The sequence below is a fragment of the Babylonia areolata genome, chromosome 24 (assembly GCF_041734735.1).
Source record: "Babylonia areolata isolate BAREFJ2019XMU chromosome 24, ASM4173473v1, whole genome shotgun sequence".
In the NCBI taxonomy this organism is placed as follows: Eukaryota; Metazoa; Mollusca; class Gastropoda; order Neogastropoda; family Buccinidae; genus Babylonia; species Babylonia areolata.
The window spans coordinates 9,195,206-9,211,610 of record NC_134899.1 but is presented as its reverse complement, the minus strand read 5'-3'; the positions used below and the strand labels follow the sequence as shown (position 1 = coordinate 9,211,610).

Below are 16,405 nucleotides of genomic sequence, written 5' to 3'. Positions count from 1 at the left end.
GCTCTCCCTCTCTCCATCTGTCCATAGTGTTGGTAGTTTCACTGTGCTCCCTCCCTCCATCTGCCCATAGTGTTGGTAGTTTCACTGCTCTCCCTCTCTCCATCTGTCCATAGTGTTGGTACTGTCACTGCTCTCCCTCTCTCCATCTGTCCATAGTGTTGGTAGTTTCACTGTGCTCCCTCCCTCCATCTGCCCATAGTGTTGGTAGTTTCGCTGTTCTCCTTCCCTCCATCTGTCCATAGTGTTGGTAGTTTCACTGTTCTCCCTCCCTCCATCTGTTCATAGTGTTGGTAGTTTCACTGTGCTCCCTCCCTCCATCTGCCCATAGTATTGGTAGTTTCACTGTGCTCCCTCCCTCCATCTGCCCATAGTATTGGTAGTTTCACTGTTCTCCCTCCCTCTATCTGTCCATAGTGTTTGTAGTTTCACTGTTCTCCCTCCATCTGTTCATAGTGTTGGTAGTTTCACTGTTCTCACTCTCTCCATCTGTCCATAGTGTTGGTTGTTTCACTGTGCTCCCTCCCTCCATCTGCCCATAGTGTTGGTAGTTTCACTGTTCTCCCTCTCTCCATCTGTCCATAGTGTTTGTAGTTTCACTGTTCTCCCTCCATCTGTTCATAGTGTTGGTAGTTTCACTGTTCTCCCTCCCTCCATCTGTCCATTGTGTTGGTAGTTTCACTGTTCTCCCTCCATCTGCCCATAGTGTTGGTAGTTTCACTGTGCACCCTCCCTCCATCTGTCCATAGTGTTGGTAGTTTCACTGTTCTCCCTCCCTCTATCTGTCCATAGTGTTGGTAGTTTCACTGTTCTCCCTCCCTCTATCTGTCCATAGTGTTGGTAGTTTCACTGTTCTCCCTCCCTCTATCTGTCCATAGTGTTGGTAGTTTCACTGTTCTCCCTCTGTCCATCGTGTTGGTAGTTTCACTGTGCTCCCTCCCTCCATCTGTCCATAGTGTTGGTACTGTCACTGCTCTCCCTCTCTCCATCTGTCCATAGTGTTGGTAGTTTCACTGTGCTCCCTCCCTCCATCTGCCCATAGTGTTGGTACTGTCACTGCTCTCCCTCTCTCCATCTGTCCATAGTGTTGGTACTGTCACTGCTCTCCCTCTCTCCATCTGTCCATAGTGTTGGTAGTTTCACTGTGCTCCCTCCCTCCATCTGCCCATAGTGTTGGTAGTTTCGCTGTTCTCCTTCCCTCCATCTGTCCATAGTGTTGGTAGTTTCACTGTTCTCCCTCCCTCCATCTGTTCATAGTGTTGGTAGTTTCACTGTGCTCCCTCCCTCCATCTGCCCATAGTATTGGTAGTTTCACTGTGCTCCCTCCCTCCATCTGCCCATAGTATTGGTAGTTTCACTGTTCTCCATCCCTCTATCTGTCCATAGTGTTTGTAGTTTCACTGTTCTCCCTCCATCTGTTCATAGTGTTGGTAGTTTCACTGTTCTCACTCTCTCCATCTGTCCATAGTGTTGGTTGTTTCACTGTGCTCCCTCCCTCCATCTGCCCATAGTGTTGGTAGTTTCACTGTTCTCCCTCTCTCCATCTGTCCATAGTGTTTGTAGTTTCACTGTTCTCCCTCCATCTGTTCATAGTGTTGGTAGTTTCACTGTTCTCCCTCCCTCCATCTGTCCATTGTGTTGGTAGTTTCACTGTTCTCCCTCCATCTGTCCATAGTGTTGGTAGTTTCACTGTGCACCCTCCCTCCATCTGTCCATAGTGTTGGTAGTTTCACTGTTCTCCCTCCCTCTATCTGTCCATAGTGTTGGTAGTTTCACTGTTCTCCCTCCATCTGTCCATAGTGTTGGTAGTTTCACTGTTCTCCCTCCCTCTATCTGTCCATAGTGTTGGTAGTTTCACTGTTCTCCCTCCCTCCATCTGTCCATAGTGTTGGTAGTTTCACTGTGCTCCCTCCCTCCATCTGTCCATAGTGTTGGTAGTTTCACTGTTCTCCCTCCTTCCCTCCATCTGTTCATAGTGTTGGTAGTTTCACTGTTCTCCCTCCGTCCATCTGTCCATAGTGTTGGTAGTTTCACTGTGCTCCCTCTATCTGTCCATAGTGTTGGTAGTTTCACTGTTCTCCCTCCCTCTATCTGTCCATAGTGTTGGTAGTTTCACTGTTCTCCCTCCCTCTATCTGTCCATAGTGTTGGTAGTTTCACTGTTCTCCCTCTCTCCATCTGTCCATAGTGTTGGTAGTTTCACTGTTCTCCCTCCATCTGCCCATAGTGTTGGTAGTTTCACTGTTCTCCCTCTCTCCATCTGTCCATAGTGTTGGCAGTTTCACTGTTCTCCCTCTCTCCATCTGTCCATAGTGTTGGTAGTTTCACTGTTCTCCCTCCATCTGCCCATAGTGTTGGTAGTTTCACTGTGCTCCCTCCCTCCATCTGTCCATAGTGTTGGTAGTTTCACTGTTCTCCCTCCCTCTATCTGTCCATAGTGTTGGTAGTTTCACTGTTCTCCCTCCCTCTATCTGTCCACAGTGTTGGTAGTTTCACTGTTCTCCCTCTCTCCATCTGTCCATAGTGTTGGTAGTTTCACTGTTCTCCCTCTCTCCATCTGTCCATAGTGTTTGTAGTTTCACTGTTCTCCCTCCCTCCATCTGTTCATAGTGTTGGTAGTTTCACTGTTCTCCCTCTCTCCATCTGTGCATAGTGTTGGTAGTTTCACTGTTCTCAATCCCTCCATTTGTCCACAGTGTTGGTTGCCTATTTTGATTGAGTAACTGAGCAAGGGTATTTCAGTATACAAGGTCTGACCCTTTGGTGGTTTCAGACACACCCTTGCTTCTTCACACACGTGCATCTGGACTTTTAGCAACATGAGTTGATCCGATCTGACACACACACATGCACGCTCTCACGCACGTTCACAAACACACGCGCATGCCCGTACAGCGATATACACACAAACACACGCGCGCGCACACACACTCACACGTCACCAGCAACTCTTTTTTTTTCTTTTTTGTGTGTGGAACTGCTCATGTTTTATTTATCATTCATTTTTCTCCCTTTGGGTGAGGATGTAAAGTCGTATCACAAAGACTACAAGCTTGCACACACAAAAAACACAAGCCAAGCGCTGAAAATTGCACGGTAAATTCCTTTACTGAAACGGTGACAGACGTGGCAAGGAATCCTACCTTTCCCCTTCTGTCTGTGCGAACGCGTGGGTGTGTACACACACACACACACACACACACACACACACACACCTCTCTCTCTCTCTCTCTCTCTCTCTCTATATATATATATATATATATATATATATATATATATATAAACATACATGTGTGTTTGTGTGTGTGTGTGTGTGTGTGTGTGTGTGTGTGTGTGTAAGTGCACACATAGAAGTTGTTGAGTTTTTCTCACACACTTGTATGCGAGCACGAACAACAGGACAAAACTAAAGTCTTCCGCCTCCCTTTTCCTTTGTTTGAGGACAGTCACAAAAGGCTACCAACTACGATATTCTCAATCTCCGTACGATATTCTCAATCTCCGTATCTCCGCACTCTTGAAGTGCACTTCGAGTGCAGATGTGGTCTTTCTCTCTTTCATTTTCCTTCTTTCGAGAGATGGATAAGAATAAGTATTGTCTGCTTAATATGTTTACTTCATTCTCTTCGTTCTCCCTTACTCTCACGTGAATAAACACGCGCGCACGCCCCCACTTCCCACCCCCGCCCCCCCGTCCCCCAAACATACACACACACATGCACGCGTGCGCGCGCGCACTGATACCAAATACGGAGAGAGAGAGAGAGAGAGAGAGAGAGAGAGAGAGAGAGAGAGAGAAACAGGTCGACAGACCGGAGTCAAATACAGTGAAGGAGAGGGAGTGTGGTGTACAGGCCATGTTGTTTTCCTTCGTGGAAGGAACGAGATATGATGAACTTAACAAAGGAAATGGCAAAGTCTCAGATCACTTATTTCGATTTTTTAAAAATATTGTATATATATGATGCAAAATGCAGGTGTGTGTGTGCGCAGTCTGCCCATCAAGAAATGGAGCACAAAAACAATGCAAAGGTTATAGTTACAAATCAAGAGATGTGCACGCGCGCGCGCGGGCGCACACACACACACACACCACTCTCTCACACACAAACACACACACACACACAAACACACACACACACGCACACACACACATACACCCATCCCACCCCCACAACAAACTCAAGTTCAATAAATCTTACTGGAGCATGGAAGATATTAAATCAAATTGCGACCCTCCCCCACCAGCCACACACACCTCCACCACCCCCACACACCTCGACTCCACCATCTCTCCACCATCACCATCCCCATCCCTTCACACACTCCACACCACCAGTACCTTCTTCCTGCTGTACTCCTCTCCCTGCGTGCCGTGGCCGTGGCCCTCAAAGAGCGTGTTGCCCATCCTGCGGATCACCTGCCCATGGGTCACGCTCAGCCCGAACTCCACCAGCGACTGCCCCACCGACGACCACCACGACACTTCCCCCAGCGCGCTCTCCGCGCAACTGCCTCCCGGAGAAGCCAGCATCCACAACCCCGGCCGCTTTCCAAACCGCTAAGGGACTAAGGGAGGGGGGGGGGAGGAAGTGGCAGGGGGGGGGGAGGAAGGAAACAAGGGAGATGGAGGGGTTGGAGTGTGGGGAAAGAGGGGGTGAGTTACGGTTGTCCGGTCACACACACACACACACACACACACACACACACACACACACACACACACACACACACAGAGTGACTCACAAAGTTAACCAGCACACAAAAGGAAGAAGAGTGGTGTGTCGGCGAGATGTGAGATGGGTGGGCGTGGGCAACGATGACCGACCTCCACTCACACACATCACATACATACACACCCTGAAAACATACACACAGAAGCTCTGAGTCAGGGGTGGGGTAGGGTAGGGGTGGAAGTGGAAATGGAACTGATGTCTGCCGGCAACACGCACACAGAGCAGTAGATGTGTGAGTCTCGACTACAGAAAGCCACAAGTATTGATTAGGTTTACTGGCCGCACGAGGACTAAGAACTGAATCACCTTCTAATCACAGAAGTAATATTAATTAAGCTCGTTTCTTCCTTCCCCTGTCAGCGACGGATTACAAAAAAAGGGGGGGGGTCCACGCATTCATGAAAGTTTCGCCGAACACCGTTTCTCACTGGTCACACACACACGTGCCCTGCTGGTATTCGAGGGCAAAAAAGTTACGGCAACGTTGTCAACCTTGCAAAAATCGTCACAACAAAGTCTTGACTATCACACAGTCGCATAAGTTGTTACGCTGCTGTTTTGGATTTTTTTTGTTGCTGTTTTTTTTTCAGTTTTAATTGTTTGTTGTTGTTATTGTTTTTGATAAAGGCGGTGCATCAACAACATCAAAAAAGTCCACTCTCCAGAATGCTGCTTCCGACAAACGGCAGTCTCTTTCCCGGTGATTCTGGGGAGAACAAAAATCCCAGTCCCCATCCCTCACGTGTAAGAAAACGTACGATGGTGAGCCACCAAGCTTCGAGAGTTCGTTTCTACTCGCAGTCCCTATAAATAAATAAATAAATAAATAAATACTTGACAAACAAAAAGCTGGGCGAACCAAAAAACCGGGTGAGCGACAGACATACAGATAGAGACAGAAACATACAGTTAAGAAACTGACAGACACAGACCAGGCGCAAACAACAGGAAACAATTTGTGTGCCAAATAATGCTACAAATATATTCGCTTTCTTGTCACATGTACCACAATATACAGGCGTTGTCCACTTCGCCCCAACAATGAGTGGAACAGCGATGATTTATTTCCGTTCGATTCAGAGCCACGTGCAAGTCTTTTTTATATTTTTTATCAGGAATATAAACGGTACATCATACGGAAGATAAACAAGCACTGTCATACATTAATTAATACAGCAAGTGAGAAAACAGTACCTTTACTTTATTCCTTCAACTACCCCCACCCCTCCCCACCCCCCCAAAAAAGAAGTTTCTAAAGCTCTGCTTAAATCCCAGTATGGTATTTTAGCTCTACTTTTCCTTGTAAAAGCTCTTCTTCTCCCCCAATAACTACCAAAACTATACTTCTACCCTTTGTTTCAAAAGCTCTACAACTCTAATTTCAAAAGCCCTTCTTCTTTACCAATATCGTTTCAAAAGCTCTATTTTTCTCCTTAGTTTCAAAAGTTACTTATCATCCCAACCTTCACGAAAGCTCTACTTCTCTCCCAATACAGTTTCAAAAGTTATGCTCTTCTCCTGAGTTTCAAGAGTTCAACTTCCCTCCCTTGTTTCAAAAGCTCCGTTTCTCCCAGTCACTCAACGAAGCCATCCCACAGATGTGGGAGGTAAACTCAGTTCTCAAACACTGGAAGTTCACGTGGCATCCTGCTGTGGCAAAGTGACGGGCTGGCAGTGGGCCAAACCCCAGCCAATCAGCCCTGGTGGGTGGTGGTGGTGGAAAGAAGCGATGATCGATACTGGTTACCGCTTTCTTCCGGCCTTTCTCCGTTTCGCTTTTGGGGCTGACCCACAGACACAGAGCTGTGACCGTAGGAGGTACGTGTGGATGTCCGTACCGTAGAGACCTGCGTGATCTTTATTCCCACAATCTTATTCCTGCCCGCTTACAGACAGATCGACGCACGCACACGCGTCAGACTTTCCCTGCACTTTGTAGCGAACTAAACGGCATGCCACATTAACGTATGATGCAGACGCATATTGTTCAGCTCCACTGACAATACATTAGCGCATGATACAGACTGGAATGTTGAATTCTGCTGTCAATACAGTAACATATGATACAGAGTTGAGTGTTATAATCTACTGTCAATACGTAAACGTGCGATACAGTCCTGAAAGTTCAACTCAACTGTCAATATATTAACGTATGATAAAGACTTGATGTTCAGCTTCACTGTCAACAAATTAACGTACGATACAGGCATAAATGTTCAACTCGACTTCCAATATATCAATGAATGACACGGACCTTAAAGTTTAACTGGACAATCAATATATCAACACAACATACAGATTTGAACGCTAAACCCCACTGTATCCACCTGCAAGTGCTTTGATCACTTTCGTGTGTACAAACACATGCAGATCATATATGCACGTTAAAGACCTTATAATTCATCTCCAAGTTCGGAGAGTTGTGAAAACCATGGTCTTAGCCGCGGAGAAAGGCTGCCTGACTGGAGCAGCAGGAGGAGGAGAAAGAGGAGGAGGAGGAGGCGGAGGAGGAGATGGATAAGCGAAGAAGAGGAGCAGCAGCAGCAGAAGAACAACGAGGAAGGGGAGGAGGGGATGAGGAGGACTGAGAGGTGGGAGGTGGGAAAGTGAAGGAGAGGAAGGGGATGTGTGAGGGTACTGGAAACATGGATGAAAATAATGGCGAAGAAGAAGAAGAAGAAGGTGTGATGCGTAAAATAATCTTAGGAAACACTGTTCTTCATATTCCAGCCATCTGAGAGTACTGGTATTTTAAAGAAATCATATCTTCCAGAGTTATCGTCAAAATAACTCTTCGAAATCCCAGGCTTTTCGATCTGCCATGCAAAAACCGATATGTCAGGGCACACATCCTCGTAATCCGATCCGTCTCACGAATAAAAGTCGGCGAAACGCATTTTTCGCTGCGTAACCGAAATGTCAATCAATGTTCAGCTGCAAGCATAAAACTAAGAAGAAGAAAAAAAAACTCAGGCATTATTGATTTAGCAACCTGTCAGACTGCAGAATACGTGCGTCTTCTTCGCTAGCGTATTCTTGTAAAGATTTTCCACTTCAGTCATTTTTCAAACTAACCAACCACGCTGAGTGAACAGAGATTTTCCAACGGTTTTCATTTCATTACATTTCTATTCAATGCCTTTTGTTTTTGTCCTTGTTTTTTTTTTTTGTTTGTTTGTCCGTTCGTTGTTGTTTTTTTGTTTGTTTTTGTTTGTTTTTTTTGTTGTTGTTTTTTGTTTTTTTGTTGTTGTCGTTGTTGTTTGTTTGTTTTCTTCCTTCTTCCCGATAAGCCGGCTTTCAGGAAACGGGAACGAACTTCCTTTTCCTTGCATTCAAGCCGTCCTCTTTTCATGATCATTTTCCTTTAAAATCCTTACCCCAACACCCCTCCTCCACCCCTCATGTGCACTCTTGTTGAATCCAACACATACTCCGTATACTCACGCCCCCCCCCCCCCCCCCCCCCCCCCCACACACACACCTTGCATACACATACGCACGCAGAGAGAGAGAAAGAGAGAGAGAGAGAGAGAGGAACGAAGAAGCGGGGAAAAGAGGTGGGGCTGGAGGGGGTGGCAGAGGTTTACAAGCAGAAAGAGAATTAAAGAATGGGCAAGATGGGGGTTGGGTAGAGGACGGAGGAGATTATAACACACACAAAAAAGGACATTTTTGCCAACAATGCCATCAAGTATGTTCCTTGCATGACGAACACAAGAGAAATCGAAGATACACCACACAGTTTCAGAAACTGCACTTCAGAGAGAGGGCAGACCCACTGTGGACAGACACTGAACCGTGTATCCATCCATCCAATCAATCAATACGACCAGGACCAACAAGAATGCACGCACAGCGCTATATCCCTGTCACGCGAACAACAGTGCTGCCCAACAGACACTTTTCCCCCCCAAGTGAGAGCACTCCTCAGGGAGATCAGGAGTCGAATTTCATCGCTGCTTGATTAATGTCTATCACGGAAGCAACAAGGATATTTTCTTTTCTTCTTTTTTTTCTCCAGGTTTTTTCTTCTTCTCCCCCCCCCCCCCCCCCCCCCCCCCGACGGTAATGAGGTAAAATTATCGAGTTCCGCCACTCTGACCCCCACCCTCTATCCCCTGCTACCGGTTAAAGGGCGAACTGAGAACGATGTGAAATCAATCGATGAGATCAGCACGAGGGTGCGCTGCTGAGTTCTAAGTGAACCGAATTTCAGAACGCGCATTAAATCCGGTTAGATCTTTTCCAGATTTCCATTTGCGTGTGCGTGTGAAAAGAAAGAGGGGGGGTGGATAGAGAGCGAACGAGAGAGGGGGGAAAAGAGAAAGGAAGAAAAGGAAAGGGGAGGGAGAGGAGAGGAGGACAGAGGCGATGAGATGAAGCTTAGTCATCTCGAACGTCCAGCGTGCGCCAGAACGTCTTATGAGTCAGCGTTGGCCTAAAAACCATATCCAGTGTTCACTGAGAGCAACATAAAGTGTGTGTGTGTGTGTGTGTGTGTGTGTGTGTGTGTGTGTGTGTGTGTGTGTGTGTACGTGTGAGTGTGAGTGGGGAAGAGAGGGAACGAGGGAGAGACGAGAGGGAGATGGAGGGGGAGGGAAGGAGAGAGACTTATGTCTTTTCATCTTGCTGAACACAGCCTCTCTGGCTGCACTTCGTTGTTTCTCTCAGAGGTACTCTATTGCAGACAGAAATATTTCTTTTCCTATCAACCTTCCCTTGACATATTCTTCTCTACCTAAAACAAAGAAAATATCATTTATAAATTAATCATTCAGTTAAATATTTATTTGTCAGTTGATGAAATTAATGCTAGCTTTTCTCCACTGATATTCAATGCCTCCTCTCATACGTCAACATTCCTTCCAAATTCACCGACTTCCCAAACTAAACCGATCCCTTGGTTCCATCTAATACCTTCTCCTACCCCCCCCCCCCTCTCTCTCTCTCTCTCTCTCTCTCTCTCTGATCAAATAAATCACGAAGTCGCGCGGAACTCGCGGTAACTCCCTTCATTTATAGAAGTATTGGTGGCTCACCATCGAAGCATCAAATCATAGCTGTTTCAGACGAAGATCTTCACACACAAACTCTCGATAAGTTTTTTTTAGTGCCAAAGGTCTATCACACTTTCCATACAAACAGAGAGCAACGAAGAGCACAAAAACACTTTGCCCGGGTATGTTCACTGCGAAAACTCAACACCCAGAACTCACAATCCATGACCCACCACACACACAAACACAGTCATATACACCGAAACCACCAGACCGAAGAAGCCAGAAAAAACATCCTACACGGCCACCACCAGCAACACCACCACACACAATCTATTAAAAGTTCCAGAAACTCCACCAAAGCGTAACTAACCACGCGGCATCGCTGAAACTGCAAGTAAAACGCGACGGGGGAAAAAAACACACCACCACCACCAAACAAGAAAACACCTCAAGCTGTCGTGGTGGCGTGGGAATGTAACGGGCCAAGCCTAAAAGGGCAGGCAGGCAGGCAGGCAAGCAAAACAGTCCCAACAGCTCTTTTCTCTCAGCGTGCCGTGCAGCTGGATGTTCAGCACCTCTGACGAGGAGGAGGAGCAGGAGGAGGAGACTCTCGTCCTCCCATTGATCGGTGAGCACGTAGCGCCAAGGAAGGGCCATGTACGTGCGGTGCCAGACTGGGCCAGCCAGCTGCCGTGCCTGCAGTCACCGCCAGGCAGTCACTCACTCAAGCTCAGCCCGCTGCTGCCGGGAGGAGGAGGAAAAAAGGAGAGAGAGAGAAGAGAGAGAGAGAGAGAGACGTGGGGGAAGGAGGGAGGGTGGGAGGGAGACGTCGTCGTTATCTGTTCACGGTGCTCAGCCTCATTAGAGCCATGGACGAGTGGCTTGTGGCTGGACAACGATGGGCCCTCGGCAAATGAAAGGCCAATCCGAGGGTGAGGAGCGGAGGAGCAGAAGCCCCCACCCACCCTTCTCTAAGAGTGTAAGTGAGTGAGTGAGTGAGTGAGTGTGTGAGTGAGTGAGTGTGTGTGTGTGTGTGTGTGTGTGTGTGTGTGTGTGTGTGCGTGTGTGTGCGTGTGTGTGTGTGTGTGTGATATCAGAAGAAGCAATCGATGAATAACTCGTACTGACTTGTTTATATTTTTCTCACGAAGAATAACAGCAGAGACAACAACGATGTCAATATAATCATCATCATCATCACCATGATCACCATTACCATCACCATCATCATTTTGTACTCACTGGAAACTTTTGTCTTTAGAAAGCTGAAGCTCACAGCACGGACAAACAAGCCCAGGCTTGCGTCACGATACCGACTGCAGAGAGAGATAATACAATAAATCATATGCCGTCATGTCACACTGCCGAACTGTTGTGTAAACAAAGTCCATGGTTCCTGAACGATTAATGAAAGGCCCTCAGGGGGGAGTGACTCCTGCAGACAATAACTGATGATCCGCTGGCGCGCTGCTGCTAATCCTGTTTTCGCTGACATCCGCCGTCCATGTGGCTGTCAATGATGCGCAAGGATAGTGTATGGAAAAGAGTGACACACACACACACACACACACACACACACACACACATATATATATATATATATATATATATATATATATATATCTTGAGAGAGAGAACAGGGGGGCGGAGGGAGGGGGGCGGGGTGTGCGGGAGACAGGAGGACAGGGGGTGGGGGGTGGGGGGCAGGAAACAGAAGGACAGAGGGAAAGACAGAAAGCCAGGCTACGGAGACAGAGACAGAGACAGAGAGAGACAGAGAGAGACAGAGAGAGATCCATATAGTCTGTGAAATCGATACACGCTAATTTACAGCTTTAAAAAAAAAAAAAGAAAAAAAAAGCCACCTCTCAGATCAATACGCGGCGGACAGTACTTTCCATGTGACAAAGGGATTCAGCAGAAACCTGGGGACAAGAGAGCTTAGGACACAGGCAATCCATCTCCATTGATGTTTTCTGTTGTTGTTGTTGTTGTTTTTTCTCTCCCCCCCCTACCCCTCCACCTCGCTCCCCCTCCCCCTTTTTCTTCCGGTCTCCCACCAACGCACTATTCATTGCATTCACCTATAAATCAGTCTCGCCCACACTTATTCCCCCCCTACCCTATGCTGACCCTTCTCCACACGCCGCCATGATTTCAAGCCCCGCTCAGACGCTCTACCTCTCCCGCGGGAGGATCAAAGCTGGATCAGCTGGACTGTTGATACTACGATACACCGCACGACGCTGGGAGAAAATAATGGCAAAGAGGAATCCTTCTCTGCACTACGCTCTCACACTTGCTGGGCGAACCAGGCTTCTGGAAGACGTGCTCAATCTCTCCATCTCCACACGCCGCCATGATTTCAAGCCCCGCTCAGACGCTCTACCTCTCCCGCGGGAGGATCAAAGCTGGATCAGCTGGACTGTTGATACTACGATACACCGCACGACGCTGGGAGAAAATAATGGCAATGAGGAATCCTTCTCTGCACTACGCTCTCACACTTGCTGGGCGAACCAGGCTTCTGGAAGACGTGCTCAATCTCTCCATCTCTTAATGACGAAAACAACCATCAAACCAAATCAATAACATATAACACGACTGATTATGTGGATCGATAGATATCTTTTTCTTAAATATTGTTTTTGATATTTCCAACAGTTTGATATTGCATGTTCACGTCCATTTTATTTATAACTCCCCCCCCCCCTCCCCGCTCCCCTTCGACTGATGGGAAAAGCCTTTGTCAAATAAAACAACTGTTCTTGTACTTGATCTCTCTCTCTCTCTCTCTCTCTCTCTCTCTCTCTCTCTCTCTCTCATCCTCCAATTAATTCCTGGAGCTATTGAGGTATTCTTATTATTGTTTGCTGATGATGTCATTCTTTTATCTGGAATAGTAATAGGTTTGCAAAATCAACTAAACCACTTAAAATAAGAAGCAGATCGCTTAAGTTTGACAGTGAATTTGGATAAAACTAATGTTATGGTCTTTAGGATGGGTGGACAACTGTCACTACATGAAAGATGGTTTTATCAGAATACAGAAGTTAGAGTGGTGAATTCATACAAATACTAAGGAATGATATTCTCAGCTAAATTAAGTCTGAATTATGCATGGGAAGAATCTTGTAGTAAGAGGAAAAAGGGTGTAATCGAAATTTTGAAGATGTTACGAAAGCTCAACTCTTTTGATTGCTGTTTATTTAGGAAATTATTTGATTCACAGATTGAGCCTTTACTTACATATGGAGCAGAAATTTGGGGACTAAGTGTAAATAAGCAGATTGAGAAAGTGCATACATATGCAGTTAAACGCTTCTTAAATGTACCAATACATTCATCTAATACAGTGTTATACGGAGAAACAGGAAGGTACCCTTTGTATATAAAATTTTTTGTAAAGTGCATTAAATACTGGCTGAAAACTATTGAAGCTTCCACAAACACGCTTATGCAGACAGGCCTATGATATGATGTATATTCAAATGGATTTAGGGAAAAGAATTGGGCTTACAGAGGAAAGAAAGTTTTATCAGAACATGGTTTTGGAATTGTGTGGTTGTCACAGGGAGTAGGAAACGAGCAGCAATTTATATCAGAATTTAAAGACAGACTTATTTGTTCTTTTCGACAAAACTGGCACTCCGATATGGAAACAAAAGAAAAATATAGTTGTTTTTTCTCATTTAAAAACGTATTTCAACCTGAAAATTTTCTAAGTATCATTACAGATAAATGGCACAGAATAAGTTATGCAAGATTTCGATTGAGGACACTTGGTTTCAACGCAAATAAGAAATGGTCTGAACCTGGGACTTCCGTAGAATTACCATGCCCATCATGTGGCTCACAAATTGAAGATGAGAAATACTTTTTGTTTGAGTGTAAAGCTTATGATGAGTTGAGAGTAGGTATAGCCGAAATGCACAACATTGTTTCTGTTTTATCGTCTGAGGATAAAATTATAATTAGATCGATTGCAAAATTTATTGCAGAAGCGCAAAAAATAAGACAAGGACTTGTTATCCACGGGCAAAATAATGTATTATAAGGTAGTTAACCATAGTTGACTGAATGCTGACATGTTCTGGAATGAAAGTAAGGAGTACATGAAATTATGTATGTGAGAGGATGGTCGAATTTTCTTCTTTTTTTTTTTCTTAGTATTTTCCTTGAAGTGATGAAGTGATACAATGTATATATATAATTATGGTGACAGTGTTACCAGTGTTTGTTTGACTGCAATGTTTAAAATTTACATCATAAAGATTATTGTAATCTGTTGACGTAAAAAAGTTACCCCCTTGTCAAAAGACCTTTGCAGACAATGACAATAAAACATTTGAAGTTTCAAGTTTCAAGTTCTCTCTCTCTCTCTCTCTCTCTCTCTGTCTCTCTCTCCGTGAGGGGGTATTACTTGTCTGACCTTCTATTCTGAGATCAACTTATAATTTCGTACATGATGTAATTTTTTTTTAAATCCAAGAACAATCATCAATAAACAAGTCATCACACACACGGGAAGACTTGCGCGCGTAGTCCTGTTATCGTCATGTGGCAGAATGTCATATTTTGAAGGGGGGAGTTTTACTGCTAGCCCGGGGGACATTTTCCATCGATACTTTCTGGGTGGGTGGAGAGCAGTAGTGTTTTAGGAGGAATGTAATTTACCACGATGTGCAGAACCGATCCATTATTTAGTAACTCGATCAAAGAGAGAGATGTGACAGAAAGTCTGACGTTATAACGTACGAAAAATTGATAGAAACAGCGCGCGCGCGCACACACACACACGCACACATAGAGAGAGAGATAGAAAGAGCGAAAGAGAGAGAGAAAGAGAGAGAGGGGAGGGTCAGTAATAAATAAATCCCCGATATCTTCCAAAAGGAAAAGGCAGACGCGTCAAAACCTAGTCTTGATTTCAAATTTAAACCGTTAGAACTGGTTAGCGCTGGGGGAGAGCGGTTGGGTAAAAGTGGTGAGTTAAAAATACCTCAGTATTATATATATATATATATATATATGTGTGTGTGTGTGTGTGTGTGTGTGTGTGTGTGTCTGTGTGTGTGTGTGTGTGTGTGTGTGTGCGTGCGTGCGTGCGTGCGTGTGTGAAAGATGCCTTTAGCTACTGGGGGCGGAGGGGGGATCCTATCTCGTCTAGACTGTAGACAGCTTTCACTCCAAACCGTGTCCCAAAGCTCCCTCTCTTCACCTCCGCGTCCATATCTACCGCCCCCTCCACACACACACACACACACACACACACGCACAGAGAGAGAGAGAGAGTACCACCCCAACTGCCCTAGAGACATTGCCCAATACGCCGCTGTGTAAATACCGGTTGAATTTTCACAACCACCATGTCGATGCTTGTGTTTCTAATCCATTATCATTTTATGCCCATGCCCAAGCAAACCTGCTCTCTCTCTCTCTCTCTCTCTCTCTCTCACACACACACACACACACACACACACACACACACACACACACACACACACGAGCATTCGTGCACATACATACAAGCACACATACTCACAGGCAGTTTGAACATATGACCTCGAACAGGAATTAATTCCGTGGCTACATATAGACGGAGGTGGGGAGGGGGCGGGGAAGAAATTCGGTGACGCACACATATCAAGGAGGGGGAGAGGGGAGAGGGGTAAGGGGTGGGTGGGGGGGGGGGGGTAAAAAGGTACAGGTACTACTACTAATAAATATTTCAAATTTTCATATTCAGAGATGACATTTATTTTACAAAACATTTCTTCTACTATTGTTTACCAGTCAAGAAGTTTTACGAAAATGCTGAAACATGTTCAAGCAAAACTCGGTGTGACAATAATGTAAACTCTAATTGATATAACCTTTGAGATTAAAAAATAAAAATAAAAAGAGGGGGGGGGGGGGAGTGAGGGGCAGACAAGTAAATGAAAAAAATCCGGGAGTCAAATTACATCATACTGATTTGTATATATGTGTATCAGTATCTTGATAAAAAATAAATAAATAAATAAATAAAATGAATAACAAAAGAACGCAAGAACGACGTTAAGCATTTAATTCGAATAAAAACGTATCATACAGAAATGTTTTCAATATCTTGAATAATGAATCACAAAGTGGGGAGTGGGGGGAGTAGTAGTAGCCAGGCGCTCCTAGAAAGATCATGAACAACGACACCAATGATTAGGAGGAGGGGGGAGGAGGAGGAGGAGGGGAAGGAGGAGGAGGGAGAGGTTAAGGGGGGGGGGGAGAGGGGGGTGAAGAGGAGGAGGGGGAGGAGGGGAAGGAGGGGGAGGAGAGGGGGAGGAGGAGGGAGAGGTTAAGGGGATGAGGAGGGGGGGGGACGAGGTGAAGGAGGGGAAGGAGGGGGGAGGAGGAAGGGGAGGAAGAGGAGAGAGAGGTTAAGGGGGGGAGGAGGAGGGGGGAGGAGGGGGAGGAAGAGGGGGAGGAGGAGGAGGAGGACTCATCCCACGCACAACAGTCTGAGGAAATAACCCAATCCAATCAATCCATAAACCATCACTGTTGCCGCTGCGCTTCCTTCCAATCGTCTCCCACATGCCCCTCCCCCCCCTCCACCCCCAACTCACACCCTCCCACCCACCCCCGAATTCCCCCCCCTCCCCCACCCCCGCCACACACACTCTCACCCTCTCCG

General features: G+C 45.9%; 1 protein-coding gene across 2 annotated transcripts in view; it reads right to left on the bottom strand.

Annotated features, from left to right (window-relative positions):
- The window catches only part of LOC143298707 (phosphatidylinositol-3,5-bisphosphate 3-phosphatase MTMR8-like), a 115,587-nt gene that overhangs the window by 76,860 nt on the left and 22,322 nt on the right, over positions 1-16,405 (bottom strand). The window contains exon 1 of one of the 2 annotated variants that reach the window (XM_076611604.1): positions 4,339-4,415. The exons of the other annotated variant lie outside the window; for it this stretch is intronic. Within the exon in view, the coding sequence (XP_076467719.1) occupies positions 4,339-4,404 (66 nt within the window). The 5' untranslated portion in view covers positions 4,405-4,415. Of the gene's footprint in view, positions 1-4,338; positions 4,416-16,405 lie in introns of those variants that run through there. 2 annotated transcript variants of the gene reach the window in all.